At 51.5% G+C, this 25,585-nt stretch overlaps 10 protein-coding genes across 10 annotated transcripts; 5 read left to right on the forward strand and 5 right to left on the reverse strand.

Moving 5' to 3' along the window:
- Window positions 1–239: 239 nt before the first annotated feature.
- Window positions 240–2,710, reverse strand: BO88DRAFT_436175 (Zn(II)2Cys6 transcription factor). Its single transcript, XM_025709547.1, has 2 exons — window positions 2,116–2,710; window positions 240–2,056 (listed from the first exon to the last, which is right to left on the reverse strand). The coding sequence occupies exons 1-2, from the start codon at window positions 2,492–2,494 to the stop codon at window positions 354–356; spliced, it is 2,082 nt and encodes a 693-aa protein (XP_025562108.1). The 5' UTR covers window positions 2,495–2,710; the 3' UTR covers window positions 240–353.
- Window positions 2,711–3,121: 411 nt separating this feature from the next.
- BO88DRAFT_69891 (uncharacterized protein) lies at window positions 3,122–3,957 on the reverse strand. Its single transcript, XM_025713065.1, has 2 exons — window positions 3,878–3,957; window positions 3,122–3,764 (listed from the first exon to the last, which is right to left on the reverse strand). The coding sequence occupies exon 2, from the start codon at window positions 3,746–3,748 to the stop codon at window positions 3,167–3,169; it is 582 nt and encodes a 193-aa protein (XP_025562109.1). The 5' UTR covers window positions 3,749–3,764; window positions 3,878–3,957; the 3' UTR covers window positions 3,122–3,166.
- Window positions 3,958–6,812: 2,855 nt separating this feature from the next.
- On the forward strand, window positions 6,813–8,062 carry BO88DRAFT_405753 (uncharacterized protein). Its single transcript, XM_025706967.1, has one exon. The coding sequence runs from the start codon at window positions 6,974–6,976 to the stop codon at window positions 8,012–8,014; it is 1,041 nt and encodes a 346-aa protein (XP_025562110.1). The 5' UTR covers window positions 6,813–6,973; the 3' UTR covers window positions 8,015–8,062.
- A 330-nt stretch (window positions 8,063–8,392) lies between these two features.
- On the reverse strand, window positions 8,393–10,446 carry BO88DRAFT_390507 (putative nonsense-mediated mRNA decay protein Upf3). Its single transcript, XM_025704952.1, has 2 exons — window positions 10,032–10,446; window positions 8,393–9,979 (listed from the first exon to the last, which is right to left on the reverse strand). Exons 1-2 carry the CDS (start codon window positions 10,280–10,282, stop codon window positions 8,488–8,490), a joined length of 1,743 nt encoding a protein of 580 aa, XP_025562111.1. The 5' UTR covers window positions 10,283–10,446; the 3' UTR covers window positions 8,393–8,487.
- Window positions 10,447–10,564: 118 nt separating this feature from the next.
- Window positions 10,565–12,369, forward strand: sitA (TOR signaling pathway phosphatase SitA). The gene is made up of 4 exons (XM_025706968.1): window positions 10,565–10,877; window positions 10,941–11,337; window positions 11,388–11,719; window positions 11,769–12,369. Exons 1-4 carry the CDS (start codon window positions 10,724–10,726, stop codon window positions 12,056–12,058), a joined length of 1,173 nt encoding a protein of 390 aa, XP_025562112.1. The 5' UTR covers window positions 10,565–10,723; the 3' UTR covers window positions 12,059–12,369.
- A 676-nt stretch (window positions 12,370–13,045) lies between these two features.
- Window positions 13,046–15,080, forward strand: BO88DRAFT_488782 (putative phenol 2-monooxygenase; the record flags this gene model as incomplete). Its single annotated transcript, XM_025712636.1, has 5 exons — window positions 13,046–13,564; window positions 13,612–14,499; window positions 14,555–14,729; window positions 14,776–14,892; window positions 14,943–15,080. 5 exons carry the CDS (start codon window positions 13,046–13,048, stop codon window positions 15,050–15,052), a joined length of 1,809 nt encoding a protein of 602 aa, XP_025562113.1. The 3' UTR covers window positions 15,053–15,080.
- A 203-nt stretch (window positions 15,081–15,283) lies between these two features.
- BO88DRAFT_390515 (NRPS-like enzyme) lies at window positions 15,284–18,303 on the forward strand (the record flags this gene model as incomplete). Its single annotated transcript, XM_025704953.1, has 3 exons — window positions 15,284–16,052; window positions 16,106–17,318; window positions 17,385–18,303. 3 exons carry the CDS (start codon window positions 15,284–15,286, stop codon window positions 18,301–18,303), a joined length of 2,901 nt encoding a protein of 966 aa, XP_025562114.1.
- Window positions 18,304–18,380: 77 nt separating this feature from the next.
- BO88DRAFT_390520 (NUDIX hydrolase) lies at window positions 18,381–19,008 on the reverse strand (the record flags this gene model as incomplete). The annotated part of the gene is made up of 1 exon (XM_025704954.1): window positions 18,381–19,008. A coding segment is annotated over one exon (628 nt), but the record flags the coding sequence as incomplete, so codon positions are not given.
- Window positions 19,009–20,202: 1,194 nt separating this feature from the next.
- BO88DRAFT_464409 (nonribosomal peptide synthase) lies at window positions 20,203–22,899 on the forward strand (the record flags this gene model as incomplete). Its single annotated transcript, XM_025711312.1, has 2 exons — window positions 20,203–20,661; window positions 20,725–22,899. 2 exons carry the CDS (start codon window positions 20,203–20,205, stop codon window positions 22,897–22,899), a joined length of 2,634 nt encoding a protein of 877 aa, XP_025562116.1.
- A 105-nt stretch (window positions 22,900–23,004) lies between these two features.
- On the reverse strand, window positions 23,005–24,546 carry BO88DRAFT_464410 (MFS transporter; the record flags this gene model as incomplete). Its single annotated transcript, XM_025711313.1, has 2 exons — window positions 23,005–24,274; window positions 24,334–24,546. The coding sequence occupies 2 exons, from the start codon at window positions 24,541–24,543 to the stop codon at window positions 23,033–23,035; spliced, it is 1,452 nt and encodes a 483-aa protein (XP_025562117.1). The 3' UTR covers window positions 23,005–23,032.
- Window positions 24,547–25,585: the final 1,039 nt, after the last annotated feature.

Consider the following 25,585-nt stretch of genomic DNA (forward strand, 5'->3'; position numbering starts at 1 on the left):
TCCACTGTGTAGTTTCTCTTGTATTCCTCAAGTAACACTACTAGCTCCTGTCTATTCGAATTACTATTGGTGTCCGCAGAAGACGTGAAATAGTATCAGTACAGTGTACACTAGTCTAGTCAATACTACAATATACAATAGTTACCAGGTAGATAATCAGGCAGAGAAAAAAAAAAAAAAAAAAAAGAGAAAAAGAGCCCGAAGGCCCAGAGCGTCTGAATAACCGCAGCACCACTCGAGAACATCTCACAACCGATTAATAACCATGAAAAATTGTACCAGCCCCTGCCAGATAATAGATCAATAGATATAAATAGATCATAAGTCAAGGCGTTATTCGTATGCACACTACATTAAGTTACATCACCCATCCTGCCCTGCAGCTGAAAAGCCTCGCCAACGAAGGGAAAACTATCCCATACCGGCAGCTGCATACCGTCGAGGCCAGTATACGCTGCATCAATCTCCAAAGAGTCCATAAAGCCCAGGCGTTGGATGCCAGCCCATGGATCCGAGATGCCGGCCCCAGGGGACATAGCAGAAACGCCATTTAACAATGGCGTGTCTAGCCCTTCCTGTAGCTCCACCGAGGGCCTGCGATCATCCAGACTAAAAAGTTTACTGACATATCGTCCCTTACTCTGGCGGGAATGCTGTACAAGTCGTCGACGCTGCTCAGTAACAGCATTGCCCAGGCAGCTAAGTATCTCATGGTAATGGCCTGCCTGGGCGGACTGCTCCGAAAGCACACGGAGAATCTCCAGGGCATCCCCGTAAGCCTGTTCATGTGAGGGCTCCGCCTCTTTCCGAGAGAACATCGAGAACCCGAGAACCAAGGCGGCAGCGAATACAAAAGCCTTCAGTATGCACATGTTTCCTAGCATTAGTTTAGAGCGGTGCACCTCAGAACATGTCTGTATCATGTACAAGGCTGAATCAATGCAAGCAGTTGCAAGATTGGAATGTGCTGCATCCTCATGCAACAAATCACTCGATGTGCCATCCGTAGAGTCATTGTGCAACCTTGCCAGTCGCACGCCCAGAACTGAAACCAGAAAGGGTCGCGTCGCCGTGATTACCGCGAAATGGTAAATGCAAGCAACGTGAAGATTGTTGATGATATGGGTTCGCGCAGCGGGTTCGTCGAAGTCAAGATTAGGAGGCTCCACCAATGGCCCCGGTAGTTCATCGCTCCATTGTTTGAGTTTGGCTAAAAGCGAGTCCGCGAGCTCAGCCGAGGCTCCGTCCTTGCTGTACATAGACGAGATAATATCCTCCAAGATCCTCGAGACCCCATAGGAGGCAACCAAGCCCATCGACATATGGCCCTCCAGGAGTGCGTAACGGATAGGACCATCCTCTGTTTCCGAACGCAGAGCAGCTGTCGCAGCTGGTCTCCCAAGGATAGAGCTTACTAGAAGGTCCAGGTTATAAACACTCATCCACACCCTTACTCTCTGGTGTTGCTCAGGGCTAGGCACGGCATCCGCGAGCTCGGTAAGATGAAGACCCAATGCCACAGCAGCTCGAACAGCCACGCCAAGATACATGAAGGCGGCATTCCGACGACAAGCACCGAGCATGTAGAAGGACATCAACAGGAATAAACGTATCAGAGTCAAGCTGGGGTTTTCCAACATCCCCTCAAAGGCGCTGCGTTGAGCACGGGAGAAGAAATAGCGCTCGGCTTGCTCGGTAGAAACAGTGCGTTTGCTGGCCTGTGCCCCGATGGCAATTATCATACCTGCGACTGCCATTTCTGTCCTATCTGGATGTGTGCTGGGCTCAATTAAAGCATCAAGAACTTCCATAGCCTCTGCACTTGACAAGACGTGGATGAAGCCACTCGTAGCTGAGCTATATGTCTGATAGTACTGGAGTAGCTGATATGAGTCCAGACTACTCTCTAGCGTTGGTGGTGTCCCGTGTGGTGTCTCCGTCTCTAGCATATCTTCGCTTTTCACATTGTGCGAGAATTGCGACGGCCCAATATACTGTGATACAGTGTCCCGGACTAGTTGCAGAAAGGACAAGGAGGCAGCCTTTCCCACATAGACTGCCGAATGCGACTAATTAGCTACAGACCTCGATACAGTCCTTTTAGTGCTATATTACCTCGTTCGCCACGTAGATTGCGGAGCATCCGTGGATGAGTCCTATGTAATGTTTCTGGGGACATAGGCTGAGTATCTACTGTCGATCGACTCGGCTCCGAAGCCTCGAAGCTAGCGGAATCTGCCCGACCTGCCAAGCTATTTGCACCAAGAGTTGTGGCTGGTCGACGCCCAGAATCATAGCGGCGCAGGATCCGGGTGTTTGCAGTCGGCCGTTGAGCAGCGGACCGTGGTCTAGGCACGCATGTATCGGCGCGTCCGAGTCTGATGCACTTCGAGCATGGAAATGTCCCACTGCATCGCTTTTTCGTTGACCTGCATGCATTGCAAGCTTCGTAGGCTCTTAAACGGTTGGCTGGGTGTACTTTAGGGCGGGGCATGGTACCGAGGATGGCATGCCGACATGCTCAGTGGATCCGTCTGGGGTGCCCTTGATGCCACTGATGTTCGGTGAAGTAGATACAATTTCAGAGGGGTTCTTTCGGGGGCTGGCAAGGGTGCTTTCTGCAAGGAGATAGACTGGAAACACCCCGCATTGTGTCACGACAGTCTGAAGGGGAATGGAAAGAGTGTGTGGAGATTGTTATTTGATGAAGTTGGTAAGGGAACACTATCGGATGAAGTTATCGGATGGAGATAAGCAGCAGTTCGGAAGCCGCCGCGGATGATCCTCAGGCACGTGAGCGCCAGGGGTTCAACCCCGAATTTCAGGCACCAGCAAATTACGATCGACAATATCACTGCAGGTACAGAAAAGCAAGAAAATATCACATTTCACAATCTAAACTAGAGTACCTGACGGAAAACCTTTCGATGTCAGGCACACTTAATGACATTCCTCATTGCGATTCGACGCGTCCAAAGGAGCGACGGCAAGCATCCCAGATGCTGCAACAGCGTCAGACTAAATCCAAAAAGCCAAAGATTCCCGATCTCCTAACACTATACGTCCCTGCGACATAGCAAGCTTCTATCACCCAAGATTTGGTCTCGCGAACCTTGGTGATAACAGTTAGCAGTGCTTTGCATTGGATCGGCAAACTGCCTTACCTCTAGTTCGACTTCTCGCTCTCACACTCCTGAGCGAACTTGTCAATGTAACCGGGCAGGGTCTTCTGCCAGACAGTCGCATCAGAGTCGATCTGCTTGATCTTGGTGCAGTCGGCGTCGGTGATGTTCATGGAGCCCTGGAGCTGGCCAATGTTGTTCATGATGATGGGCTGGCTAGCCTTGAGCGCACAGAGGCCGTAGTTGGCCAGACCCTCGAGGTCATTGCACAGGGGCTTGTCGCCTTCAGACTTGCAGTCCTTCTCGATGGCGGCGTTGATCTGAGTCTGGATCTTCTGGAAAGAGGCCTGCTCGGAGGCGGGCACGTCCAGCTTCTGGTCCAGATCCTTCATGATCTGGGGGAAGACCGACTCCTGGAGGTACTGGTTGTGCTGGTTGATGGTGGCAGTGCAGTTCTTCTCACAGACCTCCTTGTGGAAGTAGGAGAGCAGCTGGAGAGGCTTGTTGCCAATGACCTGGGGGATCTCCAAGCAGGTCTCGGGGATGTTGGGGATGGAGGGGAAAGCGGCGTTCGCAGCGGAGAGGAAGGTGGTAGCCACCATAGCAGAACCGACAGTGAACTTCATTTTGCTGGATAAGAAGCTGATTTGCTTTTAGATGTTGAGAATTTGAGAGTATGAGAGTGTGAGATACGATGGGATGCGATGCTGATGATGATAGAAAATATTCAGTGGGAATGGGAGAGGTTTATATACCTTTGGCTCCTCGGGCCATCAAGGCTGGCATGGATTCGGAAGACATTGATAGCCTATCGATGATGCACCTGTTCAGTCTCTGAAACAATGTGATGTAGCGCCTGGTTGATTGTAGGTTCATTCGGGATCTGGAAAATTCCAACCCGCCTCGAATTTTGGTCGAAACATCGGATGAGATGCTCTCTTTGGTGGGAAGATTGGCCGCTGGAGCCCGACGGAAGTATAAGCATCAGGGACTGCTGATCACCAGGACCCTGCTCGACCGATTCTTGGGTAAAGGTGGAGCAGGAATGGAGACGATCATGATGGATGAACGAACAAGAAGATGTCTGTGCCTTGTTCACCCCGGGGGGTCGATCGTGAAACGGGCTTTAAAACGCCTAATTCGAACTTTATTGCCAGTGCAGTTTGCACGAATAACAATGTTAGCCTTACTCTACATCGGAAACTCGTACCCGCGTAACTCTGTCGATACTCTCTAGTTAGTCCTTGGAAGTAACTTTTTCCGGACGCCTGCATTTTATGCTAAGTAAGACCTTTAACACATCATGAGTTTTTTCCATTCTTCATCAATCTCGTAGAATATAAGGTAATGCCTGCAGCTTATGGTTAGAGTAGTTCTAAGGATATACACTAGACCTTCATCCAGAAGAATGCAAAATAATTCCTGCAAGCAACTGCAAAAAGGAGCTGTCAACTAGGTTGCTCCCTTCTTGACTAGAAATTTCCCGATAAATATAGCCGAGCGATGACTTGGTGTTCCATGGCAGGATAAACCTCGGAACTTGTTACATCAATTCTCCAAGAAGCAGATCCTCTAGCACAAGGACCCTGGTGCCCGGAAGGTCAGACCCTGTGCCGGCAGTATAAACATGGCAGAACCTGTGCTGTGGGGGTGAGCTGGCCATCAGTCCCAAACGGTCATGGCTGTAGGGGGTTTGGTCCTGATACGCTCATCGGAGCACCATGTAGACTGAAAAATGAGCCATACTAAGCTACCCGGCAGGGTAGCCGACAGTCAATCTAGTAGAAACAGACTGTTTCGGGTAGCAGATTTCAATCATGTATACATCATGTGTAAAGTAGATGAATTTTTCTAGGTCTTTTGTCCGCAGAGGTAGCATCGTCTCAGGATGAATGCCGTATTGACCCATATAGGGTCTACTTTTCCAAGCTGAGACCCAGGCCGAATTTTGCGCTGAAGTCAGATGCAGCCGGGGCACGTATCGCGTATTCGCTTAAAAAAATCGCTATAGTTTTACTCGTTGGGGAACGGAGAGGCTTGGAGTAGGCTGTAGATCTGTTGGTGTTGTTGGAGTGTCTATTGTATACAAGCATAATTTATGAAAGTGGTTGTGCCGAACTGATTCATAGATATACTTCCCGTCCTCAGGCACCAAATGCGTCGGCTTTACTGCGGCACAACCATGAAGGCAAGTTCCGTCCGGGACTAACTAATAGTTGAGAATAATAATTGTTAGTCAAAGAATCAGGCATGGAAGCTTCATGAAGCAGTAACACGCGAATTCTACCTCCAAGTGACGGTCTGGCCGGTAGAAGGAAAGAGTTTTTCGCGGGCGCTGATTGGGCGATCCAGTCCCACAGCAAGGAAAAACGGGCAAAACACATGACCTCGCTAGTGGCTAGCGTAAGCGAGCGTCCACCGCGCAGATATAAAAGGCTCGTTCCCCCCATTCATTTAGAAAATTAAGCGACTCTACGTTAGTCTCCCTCCCCCCTAACATTGGGAAGAGCCTTTCAGCCTTCCACAATGCAACTTTGGAGAATCATCAGCTAACCACTTTCTGCCTACAGTTCAAAGAATCACTTTAGAGTAGACGTCCCACCTCTGAGCTCTTCTAAAGAGCCACAGAATCTCCACCCTTGCTGATGACTGCTATGTCCTCGATGCCCTAAAGTGAAGCCGTTTTACTTCCGACTCGACTTTGCATTTGCACGCTCTGTTACAATCTATCTCGGTAGACTTGTTTCGGGTGTCGGTGCAATGGTCCAGGGAGTGGTGATGATCTTTACCTTGTCATGATGTCTTGACTTCGGTCGGTCGGACTTGGTGGGTGTCGAGGAGGTCTGAAAGGTGTCCCCTCTTACACTTTAATGTTGGTGTACAAGAGTATGGAGTTGCTCAATCTTGTTTTCCTTTGCAAATTCTTAGCATAGCCAAATGATACCCAATTCTTCGTCAAACCATATCTACTTTCGCTCGTAGCATTGATATCTGTACACCCGAACATTCCCTCTGAAATAGTACGATTAAGCGCTCTCGAATGCAGAGTGAAAGCGAACAGACGAATGGATCTGTTTTGGACCAGTCCTGCACTTTCCCCACGTGATTGCTATCTGTTACGAGTTGTCAAATCCCCTGTGACTGGTTCTGTACTAGTACCTATATAAACTATAACCATGGCCTAACGCCAACATCAACCATATTGAGAACCTTATGGATTCCTCTTCAGCTTTTCAAGTAACTCCACAGAGTAACAACACGGCCCAGTATTGATATGGCTGTTGCTCTGTCTTACCTTGAGTCCTCCGCAGAAGGTATAGATTCAAGCAAATCAACGCGTATAAAGGGTGCTCTCGAAGGTTTCGCTGAATATAGGCTAATGCGATTAAACTTCGCAATATCATGAAAATTATGATTTAACTATTATGCTTTTTGACACGCTAGATTTCTCCGACCCTCTTTTGTAATGAAGTACATTGCCGAACATGCGAGGATTTGCGTGAGTAGTACTTATCAATGTCGGTCTGCGGCAGTCGGTATTTGTAGCTTTTTAGAGGACGGGAATCCTTTCCATCAATGATCATATCGTAGATAAAGTCAGTGCCTGCTATTGGCCATCATCATAGGACAGGCGGTTGAAACGATCGATGATACGGTACGATCTTCCGAACTTACTGGTAGAGTATATTCCGAAAGTATATAGCCCTTCCAGGAAACCGGTGTACTATCATGTGATAGCGCTCAATCTCACCGATATTCTCCGGCCCAACATTCTGCATTTATCTACTGACTATCTTAAGGACAGTTGCAGTTGGAACTCGCAATGTAGGCCAGCATAGCACAGCACCGTCATGGCCATCACAGTGGAAGATGTCACCAAAGTACCCTTCTACAATTTCCATGACCCTATTCCATCACCACCATCCCCCTTAACACGTAAACTTCCAACTTTCAAACCAACACTTCCTAGTCTTTACTCATCTACTATACTCCTAGAATATCCAGAGCCAGCTGCAGTTCCAGCTCCAACTGAACTTAACCACCCAACATCACCACCACCAAAACCAAACCTCTTCTTAACTCTTCCCCCAGAACTCCGTCTCCTCATCTACACCCACCTCCTAACCAACCACGACCACGACCACCGAGCCCTCTCCGTCACCAACAACATCGCCAACAACCGACCACAATTCTCAACCCAGAACCCAATCCACCTATACCACCCACACCACCACAGCAACAAGAAAAACAACCTCCACCCTTCAATCCTCCTAACCTGCAAACAAATCCACGCCGAAGCCCTCCCCATCCTCTACACGCACAACACCTTCTCAACAACGCACCCAACCCAACTCCACCACCACATCACTTCCATCGGACCGCTCAACACCTCCCTCCTCCGCTCCCTCCACATCTTCGTTCCTTGGAGTAACTCCAGCTCCACCATCTGGTCATGGATCGTCCTCCTCCACAACCTCTCCGAGCACGCGACCGGTCTAAGATATCTGGAAATAGGATGGGACACGAACATCCCCTGGCTCACGCACATGGAACCAGGCGATGAGGCGAGAGGCCTCGGGGATAATATCCTCTTTGTGCATGCGTTGGCGAGGCTGAGGCAGTTGCGGAAGTTGAGGATCTATGGGTTTTTTGGGGTGGAGTGGCCGGGGTATTTGAGGAGGGAGTTGGGAGGTGGTGGGACGGTCGTGGAGGTTGAGTGTGGGTTACTTAGGCCGGTGGTGTTGGAGCACTTGGATGGGGGAGGAGATGAGGTGGGTGGTAGTAGTAATAGTATGGGTAGGGGGGCTTTGGAGAAGGCGAGGGTGGAGTGGAAGGAGAATATGAAGGCTTTTGGGCTGTTTCAGAGGGGGACGGTGGGGATTGTGCCGTAGGGAAGGTGCTTAATTATTGTGTAATTTGGGAAGTTAATATAGTGTACTAGGTAGTAATGTTTAATACGATAGATTGGAGATATTATTGGTATGCTGCGATGATGAAGGCTCGACTGTATGTAAGTGATCTAGATGGTACATAGTGGTATAGTATGGAGTGGGGCGCCGTTTCTCGGCCCCACAGATGCCCCTGCAGGGTGTACCTTTGAACAAAGTATAAAAAGAACAGTTGTATAGTGTGTGTGGAGTATTCATTTATGCATTGGCATTAGGCTTGGTTTTCATATCCTTGTTCATTCCGAGGTGACTTACATCAATACCCGTGGTTGTCTAGTATGTACTGTTTCATCATCCGAAGCTAACTTTGTAGTTACTATTATTCTGTGGGATATCAATAGTTATCTCATAAAAGCTGGCATATTCATGGAGGCGACTGCTGGTATTATCATCACTACAAGTATCATCATAACGGCTCATTTACTATCGGAATTCCCCTTGCTCTCGGGGTGATTCCCATTCGCAGCCCCGGCATTGCCACCACTGTTTCCTCCTCCGCCGCCGCCGCCTCCCTTGGGACCTCCTTTACTCTTAGAACCTCGTCCTCCGCGTGGTCCGCGAGACGAGTTGCCCCCTGAGCCGCTTTCATTGGACTTATTTCCCCGGCTATTGTTACCACCACCACCACCACCACCGCCGCCGCCGCCGCCGCCTCCAGACGATGCTTGGGCTTCACCACGGCCTTTGCCGCGCCTCTTCTCTCCGCCAGGGTTGGCCTTTCTCTCTAGAACGACAACTTGACTCTGCGCGACCGAGACAGGACTAGCAGCGATGGCTTTTTGAAGTCCGTCGGGTTCTGCAAAGTCAATGTAGCCAAATCCTTTCTTCTTATCGATTTCCACTTTAAGAACCTTTCCGAACGGAGCGAATGCTGCTTCTAGGAGCGGCTCGGTAACGCCCTGAGATGGATTGGCGTGCTTAAGGAATGCTTGGGTAGCGGTCGCCGCCGGTCCTGCCGATGCTTGCTTCCCCTTCCCAGACTTTGCCGGTTTAGGTGTAGTACTGACTGGGGTACTCGCTTCGGATGGCTCACTGGGTGGTTGTGTGTTGCTGCCCTTTGACTTGTCCCGAGTCGACCCCTTAGATGGTCTGGACGGCGTCTCCTTCTTGTTCGTATCTGGGGTCGCAGTACCGCTCTGATCAGACTTTGGCGTATCTCCATCGGCGGCAGCGGCTTTGCCCCTGCGGCGACCGGACGGTGCGAGTCCAAGGTCGCGCTGCAGGATCTTGGCAGCAGCTGCGACACTTCCTCGTTCGCGTTTCCGCTCTGTAGATGTCTGTGGTGTATCCTTAGGGGAGTTCTGCGCGGGTGACGATTTCGCGGCTTGCTTGGCAGCAACACTAGCAGCCTGCTTGTTCGCGGCCTTCACAGCTTCCTTAGTAGCCTTGTCCGACTTGGATTTCTTCTCTGGTTTCTCTGAAGAAGCAGAGTCCTTGGTATCCCTGTCAGGGCGTTGTAGCAGCTTCTTCGCCTGGACCTTCTCCCCCTTGGAGTCCTTGTCCGACTTGTGTTTAGATTTGCTGGACTCCTTCGCCTTGTTGGCCTTCTTTTCTCGAATGTATTGCACCAAAGGTGTGACTGTCACTGTCTCCTTCTTATCCTCACCATCAGCGCCAGAATCGACAGGAGGCGGTTTAGCAAGTGGCTGCGTGAGGCTCTCGAGGAAGGCGATAAACTCAGGGTCCTGATCAATAGTTCCTTGACGGGCATCTTTGCGCGACCGATTTCCGGCAATCTTGGCATAAGGTGCGAATTCCAGAGACGGGGGTCCCAGAAGGACAGGGTCATTGGAAGTATTACGGGCGTCTATGAAGGACGTTTGACGGACTTTGTTCGAGAGCGGGATAGTGTGGTCGCTGGACATGACATGGATATACGCACGCGAGGGTCGAGAAGGTTTGGCCGGACTATACAGCATACTGTTAGCGGAAGTCTTCACAGAATGCAATGCTGGCTTACTCTTTAGAAACCTTTCCTGGCTTGTATTGGAACCAGTCGACCTTCCCACCGCCAACCCTCCATTCTGAGCCCAACGCTGTCTCGAATTCCGCTTGTGTTAGTCCGGGTGGGAGACGTCTGACGAGGAGCTTCAATCGGGGCGCAGCTGGCTTTGGAGCCTTCTTTGGTGTCGCAGAGGCATTCTTCTGAGTGGCAGCTGCGGGAATCTGGAGAACACCTCCTGTAGACTTGCCCGCAGGGATCTGCGTCATGATCGATATGATGATGTGTTGGGACTTCCGCCCAAACTAGAGGATGGGAATATCGCTGAGGGAGTGGGACGAGAATGTTGAACTGAAAAGATAGATATACAGTATGCTGTAAGGCGAAAGAAAGCAGAAAGATAGTCACTCCGCAGCCGCAATCACATGTGGCGCTGTGCCTGAATGAGTGATGAAGCTGTTATCGTGCATGAGATTCCGCCCGCACCACGTGACCGAGCCCGGGAATTGGCGTGAGCATCTTCACTGACCCAAAGCCAACATCCCCTGCGGGGAAAGACCGCCGGCGCGCATCCCGCTAAGCAACCCGTGTGCTCTGGTGTATGCGAGCGACTTTCCTTGGAAAGATTAGTTCATTCATTACTACTACTTTTATTTCTGCCTTTTACTGCACGGGTCCCACTCTGTTCACTCAAACCGCACAAGTTCATCATGGTGGACAGTAAGGTCCCTCAGCCGGGACCGGCCAAGTTGAAGCGCAATGCCGGCCCTGATGAGTGGCTGGAGGCCGCAAAGGACTGCAAATACCTCTCGGAGTCCCATATGAAACAGCTTTGTGAGATCGTCAAGGAGTTTATGATGGAAGGTGGGCTTTAGTTCGAGCAGGTGGCGACCGATTCACTAGAGACTGACGGGTCGCATTTTCCAGAGTCGAACATTCAGCCGGTGTCAACACCTGTGACCATCTGTGGAGATATTCACGGTCAATTTTACGATTTGTTAGAGCTGTTCCGGGTCTCTGGAGGCATGCCCGATGAACCAGACGTCGAGCCGCCTAAAACGTCGCCTTCCGTCATCACCTCGGAGGACATCGAACCCCCTTCCACCATTACCGACCCCAAGCTGCGCAAGAAATTGAGGAACTCCGGAAACTCGGATGACCTCGCCGACGAGACGGGCTCGAATAACAGCCAGCGCGGTCGGTCTTCCAGCGCAGGCTCGAATGAGGTTACATTGAATCGAAACTTTGTATTCCTTGGTGACTACGTGGACAGAGGGTATTTCAGTTTGGAGACCCTTACGTTACTGCTGTGCCTCAAGGCAAAGTGAGTTATACTTACTGGAAGGGCTGCACCGATTCTAATAGTATATGTAGGTATCCTGATCGTGTTACGCTGGTACGCGGTAACCACGAGTCTCGCCAGATCACTCAAGTCTACGGTTTCTACGAGGAGTGCTTTCAGAAGTATGGCAATGCGTCCGTATGGAAGGCTTGCTGCCAGGTTTTCGATTTCATGACATTGGGCGCCATCATCGATGGTAGGGTGCTCTGTGTGCACGGTGGACTGAGCCCAGAGATTAGAACACTGGATCAAGTGCGGGTGGTCGCGAGAGCCCAAGAGATTCCGCACGAAGGTGCTTTTTGTGACCTGGTCTGGTCTGACCCCGATGATGTGGAGACATGGGCAGTGAGTCCCAGAGGAGCCGGTACGTATTCGTCCACAAGATGCGCTATTTTCCTCACTGACCCTTCTAGGCTGGCTGTTCGGAGACAAGGTTGCAGACGAGTTCTGCCATGTCAATGATTTGACCCTGATCGCCCGAGCCCATCAATTGGTCAACGAGGGTTACAAGTATCACTTTGCCAACCAGAACGTGGTCACCGTGTGGAGTGCTCCCAATTACTGCTACCGATGCGGCAACCTCGCCTCCGTGTGCGAGATCGACGACGATCTAAAACCGACGTTCAAGCTCTTCAGCGCGGTCAGTGACGATCAACGACACGTGCCGACGTCGCGGCCGGGCCGCAGTGAGTACTTCCTGTAAGATATCGCATGGATACGCTTTTTATTCTCTCGTCCGCTTGCATTTCGCAAGACATGAGGCGTTTACTGCACCGGCGCTGGCGTTGGGAGTGGATACAGATGGCGCCTACCCACTGTGGGTGAAGACGGGTTACGAGCATCATATATTACGATTTGGGACACAGTTAATGAGGGCACCTTTATGCATACTGGTACAGCTTGGTCCAGAGGGTTTGTTTAGTCGAACTATGACGAATCAGATGATTGTTATGAACATTGCTCCTTTCCACTGTAGCTGAGGTCAGCGCCTTCCACACGTTGGTGGCCATCTAGAAACCCAATGGTGGGTTTCTGGCAATCAACAACGTACTTCATATCCTTGCTTTCCAGAGATATCATAGAAGTCATGGAACAATAAAAGCTCGGACAGAGTCCGAAGGATCATGATGTAGCGTTTCGTCGACAAATGACCGAGGATCATTCGCTAACATAGCTTTGACACAATGGCCCTGGTCTAATATTTTAAATTAGAGTCCTCCACAATTAAAATGTGCTACTTCTCCGCAGTGAATCATGATATGTATCAAAGCTGCGAGTCTCGGCATCTCAACCGTTCGCATACCTTCCCCATTCGGCCTAGCGCCATATACTCCGCCGGTCACTCCAAGGCATGGCATGAGCACAGTTGTTTATCCTCTCAATCTCAGACACCAACTTGCACGCCGGTATAATGTACTGCCACCGGTATCTCCGGACCCCGGATTGCGGAGAAGATGGTCACTGAGTACACTGAAGATCATTGGTGCAGACAGTGCCCGAGGCACGGACACACATGCCGCGCAGGTGCCGACCCCGGGATCGATTCCGGGGTAGCTCGGAATCCATCCCGGAGGCAATTGAAGTATGACCAGTCAGGCGCATTCCAGCTTATCATATATAGGATACTCTTCACCTTCTTTGACTGCCTCTTATAGACAAAATCTAGACACAAAGGAAAATAACTCACAACATGACACAAAAAGTTGACGTCTTAATCTGTGGCAGCGGCTCCGCAGGTCTCTGCGCAGCTACCTGGCTGGCTCGCTATGGCATTACCTGCAAAGTGCTAGAGCGGCGGGATGGCCCCATGACGATGGGCCAAGCAGATGGTGTGCAATGCCGCACGGTGGAAATCTTTGAGAGCTTCGGCATTGGCGAGGAGCTATTGCGCGAGTCGTACCATGTGGTGGAGGTCGTGTTTTGGGCCGATGATAGTGGCTCGGGAGTTATACGTCGCACGGGCAAGACGGCAGATACGCAGCCCGGATTGTCTCATCAGCCACATGTCATTCTGAACCAGGCGCGCATCAACGGGCTTCTCATTGAGCTGATGAAGAAGCATAACAACCAGGAGATCGATTACGGGTATACTGTTAAGGATGTTCGGGTTGATGAGAGTCAGCTTTCGGCGGGGCCGGAAGCTTATCCGGTTAAAGTCACGGCGGAGAAGGATGGGAAGGTGGAGAGTTTCGAGGCAAAGTATGCTTTGGTATGTTATCTCTTACTCTTTGAGAGGGTTATTGCTGATGCTATCAGGCATGTGATGGCGCACATAGTACGGTGCGCAAAGCGCTAGGATACAATATGATTGGAGATAGCACCGATGCTGTCTGGGGTGTCATGGACATGGTTCCACGAACGGACTTCCCCGATATTCGGAAGAAATCCAGCATCCGGTCCAAGGCAGGCAATTTGTTGATTATACCCCGAGAAGGAGACAGCTACAATCTGACCCGATTCTACATTGAGCTTCCGACTGGCACTAAGGCGAAGGATGTCAGATTGGAAGATCTGCAAAACGCCGCGAAGCGGATTTTTACTCCGTATCAGATTGAGTTTGTTGAGACGGTCTGGTGGTCTGCTTACGCCATTGGGCAGCGCCATGCCGATTTCTTCCACAAGGATTACCGTGTCTTTCTTGCGGGCGATGCCTGTCATACGCACTCGCCAAAGGCGGGCCAAGGCATGAACGTCAGCTTACAAGATGGTTACAATATGGGCTGGAAGCTTGCTTCAGTGCTAAAGGGCTTGGCGCATCCCTCATTGCTGGAGACGTATGTGCTTGAGCGGCAGAAGGTGGCTATTGATTTGATTAACTTTGATCGGTATTTCGCCAAGTTGTTCTCCTCTCAGGGGAGTGCAACACCCCAGGAATTCCAAGAGGGATTTATCAAGTCTGGGAAATATACTGCAGGTTTGACGGCCAAGTATGATGAATCGCCTATTACTTCCGATACGGGCGTGTCGACCGAACTTGCCACAAACGTCGTGGTGGGAATGAGGTTGCCTAGTGCGCAGGTAGTGCGATTCTGTGACGCCAAACCGCTGCAGCTTGCTGCATCGCTCAAGTCCGATGGCCGCTGGAGGGTGATGGCGTTTGTGGGCGATCTCAGCGTGTCACAGAATATGGCCGCACTGCAATCTGTACGTTAGAAGGATAATCCTTGCCAAAATGAAGCAGTATACTGACCGAGTACAGGTTGGAGAGTATCTCGGCTCCGAGGACAGCCCTCTTCAGAAATTCCGCTCGAGAAGTGGCGAACCTGACAGCCTTATCGAGCCAATCCTCGTGGCACATGGTAAACGGCATGGCGTCGAACTGGAGCAGATTCCGCAGAGCTTCTATCCATTCACCGGGAAGAACCATATCAGAGGTGAGTTTACTGGCCTCGGAAAACGATTCATCTAACAGGGATGTAGATCTTCACAAAATATTCTTCGATGACGAGAGCTACAACAGAGGTCATGGACATCTTTACGAGCACCTCGGTATCAGCCCTGACAAGGGTGCTATCGTCATTGTCCGTCCAGATCAATGTAAGCCTCCGTCGTCACTAGCCTTGGGATGATCTACTGACAAACTTTAGACGTATCTGCTGTGTTCAGTCTAGATGACTATAGACGAATCGGCCGATTCTTTGAGGGATTTATGATCCCGCAGGAGAGGTCGGAGTCGTTGACGGGAAGCAAGCTGTAGCCGCTGTACGCAGAACGCGCGTGCTCTGATGAGCCTCAGAATCGGCATGCTTATCGTGTTGAAGCGAGGCAGAGGGAGATACAGGCAAGGATAACCTGCCACCAAGCGGGGTTGGATTTATCAGCTAGATACTTTGGAAACTATTTAAGCAGCATGACGACACATCAATATCTAAACAGCATAGACAGCTTCTAAATCTCATTATTCATTATCAACATACTGCAAAGCAAGATGGCTCCCCATGTTCTAGAGGGCAATGGTCAGGCTATTGAGCCAACACTCAAGTCAATCCCTGCAAAGGATGTGCCAGTGGCCACCATTGAGTCTCCCAGCACTGTACAAAACCTAGCTCAGCTCCTAGCCAAAGCAGCCAGCTCCAAAGCCGGGCTCACCTTCTACACGCCTGGAGCAGAAGCCTCGCGTGTTTCGTACTCCGACCTTGAGAGAAAAGCCACAGAGAAAGCTCGGCTCTTAGGCCAAATCAATAGCAACTCCGCATCCTCTATTATCCTGCTGCACTTTGAGAACCATCACGACACAATTCTATGGTTCTGGGCCGCCACTCTTGCAGGCTTCCTTCCGGCCATTTCAACCCCCTTTGTTCATGATCCTGCGCAGCGCATGAAGCATCTGCGTCACCTTAAAACGCTGCTGCAGGAACCCGTCGTTCTCACTACGGAGCGGCTTGTCCCGGACTTTCTGGACACAGATGAGCTTCGTGTGCTTCCGGTCGAGGTGCTCGACAAAGCTGCTAACTCGAATGGCCTATCTGGCACTATGCCACTCTGTGGAACAGAAAAGCAAGCACAAGACCCAGCGGTTCTCATGTTAACGTCTGGAAGTACTGGAAGCGCCAAGGCGGTTTCACTCCGCCATGGACAGCTTCTCACGGCATTGCAGGGCAAGAAGGATCACCATGGAACCGAGCCTGGGGATGTATTCCTCACCTGGGTTGGATTGGACCATGTTGCTAGTCTTTGTGAGATTCATTTGCATGCAAGTATGTTCTTCATTTCTACCTTTATAACATAACGGCAGCTAACAAATCCACAGTGATTCTGGGCGCCGATCAAGTGCTCATCCCAGCCTCAGAGCTGCTACGCGATCCGATACGCTTCATCCAGCTGCTTGATTTTCATAAAATTGCCTACACATTCGCGCCCAACTTCTTTTTGACGCAGGTGCGGGACGCCCTCGCTGCCAATCCAACTTTCCAAGCGGATCTGTCTCGTCTCAAGAGCATCAACTCGGGTGGCGAGGCCAATGTCGTCGCCACTATCGACGGGCTGACCCGTGAACTGCGCCGCTTTAATATCCAGCGCGAGGTGATTAGTCCTGGCTTTGGGATGACAGAGACATGTGCCGGATGCGTGCATGCACGGGCATCGCCATCCTACGATCTATCCAGAGGCCTTGAATTTGCCTGTCTTGGACCATGTACTCCTGGCATCAAGATGCGCGTGATGCGTCCCACGGCTGGAGATGAGCCCGCTGCGCCTGGTGAAGTTGGCGAGCTTCAACTGTCTGGCCCTGCCGTGTTCAAGGGATACTTCAACAACCCGGAGGCCACGGCTGCCGCGTTCACAGAAGACGGGTGGTTCATCACAGGCGATCTCGCCTGGCTGGATGACTCGGGGTATCTGAACCTAGCAGGACGGACTAGAGACACTATTATCGTGAACGGAGTCAAATGGAGTGCCACAGAGATCGAAGTGGCTATCGAAGAAGAGAACATCCCTGGGGTCGTGCCCTCGTATACCGTGGCCTTCCCCTGTCGTGCCCCAGGCTCCGCTAGCGAGGATATCGCCATTGTCTACTCCCCTGCTTATACTGCCGACGACGCCGCAACGCGCTTTGAGACTGCTACGGCCATTGCAAAGACCGTTGCACTCCTAACGGGGCGAAAACCCGCCCATTTGATCCCGTTGCCGGCGGAGATGCTAGACAAGTCCTCGCTGGGCAAGATCTCACGGACCAAGGTGCGGACCGCATTCGAAAAGGGCGAGTATGCTTCCTTCGAGGAGGAAGACCTCAAGATCGTCCAAATGTACCGCGACTCCACACAGCGACCCGCTCGAACCGAGACCGAGAAGCGAGTGCAAAGCACCATAGCAGGACTCCTCAAGATCCCCATCGAAGACATCAACGTGGACATGTCAATTTTCGATCTCGGAATCACCTCGTTCAACCTGATCCTCCTCAAAGCCATGATTCAAGAAGCCGTCGATGCACCCGTAGAAATTCCCATGTCTGTCCTAATGACCGAGTAAGCCACCCCCTCGCCCATTTTTAACCCTATCAAATACCCCACATATTAACATATTCTATCCAGTCCAACAACAACCGCCATCTCCGCCTCCATCGACAAACTCCTCTCCCAACCACCAACCTACAACCCCATCGTGCCCCTACAACCCCACGGCACCAAAATCCCCCTCTTCTGCATCCACCCCGGCAGCGGCGACATTCTCGTATTCATCGCTTTAGCAGCCCAATTCCCCACGAGGCCCGTCTACGCCCTCCGCACACGCGGCTACAACAGCAACGAGCGCTTCTTCCACTCCATCCAAGAAACAGCCGACACCTACGCCCACTATATCCGCCAGACCCAGCCCGAGGGCCCCTACGCCATAGCGGGCTACTCGCTCGGCTCGACCCTCGCCTTCGAAGTGGGCAAAGTGCTCGAGTCCCAGGGCCAGGAAGTCCGCTTCCTGGCGAGTATCGACTACCCGCCGCATATCCGGCAGTACGTGCGCGGGCAGAACTGGGTTGATGTGTTGCTGCACATTGCATTTTTCCTAGAATTGATTGATCTAGATGTGATGGGCGAAGCCGGTAAATATCTGCATAGCCTTGAGAAGGAGAATGGAGGGGAGGGGTTAACTCGCAACGATGCCCTCGTGCATGTCTTGAACATCTCTGATAAAGAGAGAGTGCGCGCACTAGCTCTCAATCCAGAGAGATTGGAACGAATCACAGACATCGGAGAGAATTTCCGAGTTCACGGCGAGACATACGAACCGAAGGGAACGGTCGAGACATTGGACGTGTTTGTAGCGGATCCGCCGAGCTATGCAGCGTTGGATAGACAGGATTGGGAAGAGAATAAGTTAGGGGCGTGGAGGGATTTCGCACGCACTGAAGTCGGGTTTTACAATTGTCCGGGCATTCATGCAACCATGTTGAATCCGGTACATGTACCGGAGTTTGTGAGGGGGTTTAAGTTGGCCATGAAGAGGAGGGGCGTTTGACCCGCCATCCTATTTGATATGTCTGGACGATAAGTAGTGATAGTATAGTCTGACATTCAGGACGTATCTTTCCCTTTCTATTCCCTTTCCTCCGGTGTTGTTGAAGTATACCACCGACGATACACCTCAAAAGCCTTGAGTAAATTCCCCCCCTGATCCCCAATAAACTTCATCCCCTCTTCTCCACCCCCGGTAACAGCATCCCTAACATCTCCCTCATCCACCCACTTAAACGCACAATGCTCCTCCGGATTCAACGTCACTTCCTCTACCGAAGCAGTTTCAACTAAAAACCCCCACTTAATCACCTTCTTCTCTCCCTGACGACCCCCCAGGAGCGGTTTCTTCCACTCGTCAACAGCCACTAAATCCACTACTTTGGTCACCTGCAGCCCTGTCTCTTCGAGTACCTCGCGACATAGTGCCCGGAGGAGCGTGTCGTCGAGGGCAAAGTCTGCTCCGCCGCCCGGGGATTCCCAGTGCAGGGGGTAGCTGTCTGTGGGGGAGCGGTGGAGGAGGAGAAGGTATGGTTTTGGGTTTTGTTGGTGGGTGGTGAAGATGTAGGCGCCCACGCCAAAGTCGGTGTAGGTGGGGTAGTGGGTGGTGGGGAGGGAGGAGAGAGGGTGAATGAGGAAGGGATGGTTATGGAGGAGGTGAGGGGATATTTCTATTTCTTGTTTGTGGGTGGTGGTGGTGGGATTCATGGTTGGGGGAGGATAATGGAGTTCATATGAGGGTTGGGAGATGATGAGAGAGTGAAGAAGTTGATGTTGATGTTGATGTGGTGGTTGTGGGGCAGCAGCGGGTGGGGGAGATTAACTACAACTACACACCCTAAGTTGAGAGCACAACATAACTGAATACCGCTATTGATGAAGAAGTTGTTCGTTGGATACCATTAATAGTTCCCAGTGATCTTTGATGCCATGCTAGTGCTGTATGTATTTTATATCTGCTATACTGGTGGTTTTTCTTGGCTGTGCTGAGAAGAACCCAGCGGCTTGTTACTATTAGCTAAATCTGCAACAATGATCAGCACCTAAATCTACCGTAGATGTGTATCGGTACGGCTGTAGGATATCTTTCTCCTTTCAGAAAGATTGATAGTAATGTGTCCCAATAAAGTTTAAGCTGGTTGGTAACGGCATCTTAGGGTAGGGGCTGTTGTAGATTACCTTGAATATTCACTAAGATCTGTGGATCTCCAGAATGTAGGCTACTTTTCAACTAGCTAAAACCCAATTTAGAAATCACTAATACGAACTTTAATTCGACTGCTAATGTCTTGTTTCCTGTGGGAGCATCTCTACGGTGCTGATCTTGCGAGATCGCAATCAAACTAAACTCTCTGGGCTGGCTGTTTCATCGGGTGCTATGCTGACTGGGGAGATCTCAATGAATTGAGTGCATGATGGAACATTGTGTCTCGAATCTACTTTCAAGATACATTGCTATTAAGGAAGCACGTTGATGTCAGAAATCACCACCAGTGCACTTTAGAATTGAGTGTTCCAGTTGTTGCAGACGAACCAACAATCTACCATTGCATCATTTACACACCCACCCACGCTCTCACACGCTCAGAAAGATACTCTATCATATTGCTTCAGAAACCCAAGGCATAGCTAAAGACATACACACGCTATTAGATAACGCGGCAATGCGCCCAGTCTGTACCTACGCGTTCCGCCTCCCCCCTAACTGCATGCAAGGAGATCAGACAGGGGGGCATAACAGCCGATATTGCTTAATTCCCCCATGGAGGCGCCACAACACAAGGATTCTTCTCGGTATCTTTTTCCTCTTGTTAGCCTACTTCTTTTCTCTGGTTTTTCTTCTGTTCTGAGCATTCAATCTATTATCTGTCAGCAGAATTGGCATCCTGACCAATCAATCGAAATGGTTGGTAAGGTTGTGACCGCACCATGTCGATTTCCCAGTCTCTCTCCCTCTCCCTCTCCCCAGAAAGGTCGAGATGACGATGCGGTGCATACCATCGAGATCCCCCAAGGAGACAACAGTATCTCTCAATGGGGCCCTGACCTGGGACCTAGGCTCCGTGTCATCTGGGCCATCATCCTCTCTGTATTTGTCCACGATGACAGTGTGGTGATGGGCTACGAAGAATGTGCTGATTCTCAGGACTCGGCATATCTCCTGCAGCATTGCTCGTCCGTCTACGCTACAACAATTGACCGTGAAGATGACCTGAACGACCTAGTTGAATCAGGACATCTTCTGGAGATTGATAGTCATGACCCTCGGGCTTATAACACTGGAGTACTATTGCTCGACGGAAGGAATGGGAGGAGTGACCTGGCGACCAAGAATGGTTCTTCGCCAACAGATGCTAAGAGAGTAAGTAATCCAGCCCCCGTACCCAATTGAAGACCATCTTGCTCATAATACCACCCACTCTAGTGCGATCTCATCCTTGGCGCAAACTGGGACCCCGCAGGACTGCGTCTCTTCCTGCGCTTCCGCACCGCATACATATTAGAAAAAATGGCCGGACATATCGCCGACGCTATCCAGGAGGCATTATCTTCTGTCCATCACGGCTGGCAAGGCAAGGTCAAAGACCTGAATCTTCTTTCCCGAGCGAGTCGCGACCAGATTCTATCCTGGAACACTCAATCGCTGGAGGTGAGCCAGCAATGCCTTCCGGACCTGATCGACAATGCCAGTAGCATGTACCCCGACGCCATTGCCTGCTGCAGCATCAACGAGCGAATAACCTACCGCGAGCTTCACCACCTCTCCACAGCATTGTCAGCCCACCTACTCGCCGCCGGCGTGCGTCCCCATACCTACGTCGGGCTGATTCTCGACAAGACCATCTGGTCCGTGGTCATCATGCTAGCCGTACTGCGAACAGGAGCAGCCTGCATGCCTCTGGATAGCGCATTACCTCCCGCCCAAGCTTCATCCATGCTCCGTGAGGCCAATACATCCGTCGTCCTCACCACCACTACTCCCTCCAAGCTCGAACCCCACTGGGTAGCCACGGCGCCCCAGATGCTGGAAATTTCCGGACCGCTAATCCACCAACTGCCCAAGAAGTCACCCCCTGCGCCATCCGGACATATATCCCCCACTCAACCAGCCTTCCTCATGTACACATCAGGCAGCACCGGAGCCCCAAAGGGCGTGGTCCAGCCACATCAAGACATCGTAACATGCGTACAACAGATGGCTCAAGCGCTGCAACTACACTCCGGCACCCGATTCCTCCAATTCGCCGCATTCAGCTTCGACCTCAGCTGCGTAGAAACCCTGTGCACCTTATCCCGTGGCGGATGTGTCTGCATCCCAGGGAACGACGACCGACTACACCGACTCGCCGAGACAGGCACAGCACTCCGCATCAACACCGCGTTCCTCACTGCCGCCGTGCTAGCCCAGGTCCACCCGGACGAGATGCCCACGCTAAAGACCCTCACAGTAGGCGGGGACGTCCTAACCGCAGAGCAAGTAGCCCTCTGGGCACCCCGAGTCGACCACCTCAACGTCAGCTACGGCACCACCGAAGGCATCATGTTCGACACGCTGCACGCGGACCTCACTTCCCTTTCCGACCCCCGGAACATCGGCCGCTCGTTCGGCCCACGCACCTGGATCGTCGACCCAGCAAACCACAACCGACTACTCCCCATTGGTGCCGTCGGCGAACTAGTCGTCCAAGGCGGACGTCTATCTCAAGGCTACCTCCAGAAACCAGAGAAAACCGGCGCCGTCTTCATTGACCCCCCCGTCTGGGCACCAGCACCAGTACCAACTACATCGCGGTGCTACAAAACCGGAGATCTAGCCCGGTATCTCCCCGACGGCTCAATCTATCTCCTCGGCCGCAAAGACCGACAAGTCAAACTCCGCGGCCAGCGGGTAGAGCTAGACGATCTAGAAGCTCGTCTAAAGCACGCTGTAGACCTACCGCGAGGCATGGTCGTAGCCGATGTGATCATCTTGCCGGATCAAACGAAGCAGCTCGTGGGCTTTGTCTACGATGACCGGCTCACTAAGCACTCTGCTGCTGCTGCTGATACTGCCGGGGCGCTTTTTGGACTTCCTACAACAGATTTCCAAACCCTGATGCGCACCATGGTCCAGAAGCTCAAACAATCCCTCTCTTGGCTCTTCATCCCAACGTTCATGTTCCCACTCCTCTACGTGCCGAAAACGCGTACGGGCAAGATCGATCGCACGCGGCTCCGACAGGCTGCGGCTGGGCTGGCGCAGCAGGATCGTCTGGTGTATGCGGTGCCGTTGGACGAGGGGAGAGTTGGTGAGGACGATGCACTTGTGCAGGGGGTATGCGGTGAGCAGGTGGACTTGGTGTGTAAGTGGTACGCGGAGAGTTTGGGTGTTGCGCTCGGTCTTGTTCTACCGAAGAGTAATTTCTTTCATTTGGGAGGGGACTCGATCAAAGCTATGCGGATCACGCGACTGGCGAAGGACGATGGTTATGATGTTACGTTTCGTGATATTTTTAATCATCCTCAGCCGGTGAGGCTTGTTGCTAATGTGCTGGTGACTGGTTCGGGGACGGGTGGTGAGAAGATGACGAGAGCAACAGCAATGGTTGGGGATGATTGATGAATATGAACTTGTTAGCTTATACCATAGATTGTTTGAGTAGAATTAGACAAGTACTAATATACAATTTTGCTGCTACTAGTGATAGCCTAGTATCTAGTAGGGCTTGACGCGATTCGCACATAGGAATACTCTATACACGAGAGTACCGCACCATTTCTCTGGCCAACTCCAACACATTCCACCCCGACTTCTCCTCTGCTCTCACCTCCACCTCCATCACCTCCTTACACATCCCCGCTGTATGAGTGACAGCCCTCTGCCGCTGCTGTTGCACCTTCCACCCACGCACCACCCATAGACACAACGCTGCCGCTACAAACACCATTCCCGCGAAGATCTGCACCTGCCGATACGCATCCATCCCCTGGTCCGGTCGTCGCAGTGCTTGCGCAATAGCCTCTCCCGCTGCTCCGGGTCCTACCAGCACCAACCACAGGATGCTGAGAGCCCCGGGTAGATCCTGCAACCCGATCACCTCCACAAACACGGGGGCCACTGTAGCAAAGAATGTTCCCGAGACCATGCCTCCCATTACTGCGAACAGACAGCACACGGCCATACTTCGCGCCGGAATCCAGATAGCGAAGCAGAACACCGCACATACCAGGGACAGGGCTGTGGCTACGTTCAACCGACCTAGTCTGTCACTGAATAAGCCGATAAGAGGCCGGCCGATCCCCTGTCCCAGGTTATGCAGCGCGCCGACCACACTGCTCTGGCGCGCGGTCAACCCGATCGAGATGGCAAAGTTGGGTAGACTGAAGTTGATGGAGACGAAGCCAAAGGTGCTGAAAATGGCCCAGCCGATAAGGAGTAGAACTTCGAATTTCTTCAGCAAGGGAAAGTTGAATGCGACATGACGGCTGGCGGTGGCTTTGTTGCGGTCGCGGAGGAAGGCCGCGCACACGAGGTTCACGACCAAAGAGATGATGGCTAATGTTCGGAATGTCCAGGGGAGGCCGAGGTTCTCGATCATCGCTTCAATGCCAAGGGAGTAAATGAGACCACCAGTTCCGGCGCCAGCGGCGGGAATGGCGTTTGCAACGCTGCTCTTCTTGTCGAACCATTGGGGTGGAACGCCAAGGTAGGTCATGTAGATGATGCCCATGCCGACGCCGAAGCAAACTCCCTCAGTAAGAAAGAGCTGCCATACGCGGGTGGTGAAGGAGGCGAGGATCAGTCCGGCTGTTTGAATGATGATTCCCGTGATAATCGTCGCGTGGGTGCCGTATCGGCGGATGAGGAACACAGTGACGGGTGCCATCAGGTAGGCGCAGCCGATGGCGAGACCGCCGATGAAGGCGTAGGCGAGTGAACTCGTGCCAGGGTAGATGTTGTTGTCCATGTAGTAGGACAAGAAGACGCCATAGCTCTAGTGCAGTTAGAAAATCTGTTGCTGCTATGCTAGTAGCTCTAGTGCAGTGAACTCACCCCATTGATACCCCAGGTGTGGACTTGTAGCCAGAATACACACGCAACGATCACCCATCCATATCCGCCATCTGGGGCGGCATCAATGTCAATACTCAACTTGGGATTCGTGACCGAATCATTGCTCTCATGGTCACCATTGTCCGTAGAAATATAGTCCTCGGATGACTTGGTGTTTGTTGTTTCTTGGGTTGTCTGAGTTGACTCCATCGGACCTGGTGATGAGACAGGGGATAATCACCAAACACAAGAAAAACCGAGCAGTTTCCAAGTCCCAACCGGAAAATTTATATAACACATCCAATGCAATGGGGCAGCACGATACACGTACGGCATTCTAGCTATCAATTCTCCCAAGGCCAAAGAGAGCACTACCAGCGGGGCACTGGAATGCGGCCGATCCCCAACAGGGAAGAGTGCCACGCTGGGCAAAAGCTTTCCCCAACTCCGATCAAATCTCGACCCGGAGAAATACATGATCTATCCATCGCCAATCGCAAGGGAGGCAACAAAACGGGTTGCTTGCGCAATGTACCAAAGTGACCGGATTTTCCCAGGCCTATCTTGCCCTTGTTGGTGATGCGGTATGGGATGCGAAGAATGCTGCTGCAAATCCTCCATCTGGAGTAACGGCATCCCTTGCGTGACTTGCTCGTTCTGGGTGTTGATCGTCCGGTGGAAACCAGATGATTGAGGATGAAACGGTGATCAACTTATAGCGAGGCACAAACGTGTTCTGTGGATGATCGCTGGGAGACGATCTTGTTGGGGAGCTTAGCAGGAGCTTTCTGCTTATATCAAGGTACATCATCTATTGAGTGCTTATTACGCCGCGTTGCCCAGCCTTCGTTGGCTATGAAGTCATCACTGCAGCCTGGCGAGAAAAATGCGACGATCTCCACTAGTTATCGAACCGGAAAAGCATCGACAGAAAGGCCAATTGGACAAATAATAGTCTTATGTCTGGCGATAAGACGCCACCCCTAGATGCTGGCTGGAATGGTACCGTGATGTCGGTGGCGGGGACAGGTTATAGATAGCTCACGCTGTGCAGCCTGAAGCTAGAAAGGGACTTGTAAGCTCAGTCTGAAGTTGGAAACTGGTTTATCTCGATCAAGTCGCATGATCACTGGCTAAATAGGGGTTGGATAAGCTGCATAAGCTTCTGACACGGATAGTTGGATCATTGTTTTGGTCAGCCAGATGTTTGTCAAAGGAAGGGTCGATCTGGGATGACGAAAAGAGAGCTTCC

The sequence above is a fragment of the Aspergillus vadensis genome (genome assembly GCF_003184925.1).
Source record: "Aspergillus vadensis CBS 113365 unplaced genomic scaffold BO88scaffold_14, whole genome shotgun sequence".
Classification (NCBI taxonomy): domain Eukaryota; kingdom Fungi; phylum Ascomycota; class Eurotiomycetes; order Eurotiales; family Aspergillaceae; genus Aspergillus; species Aspergillus vadensis.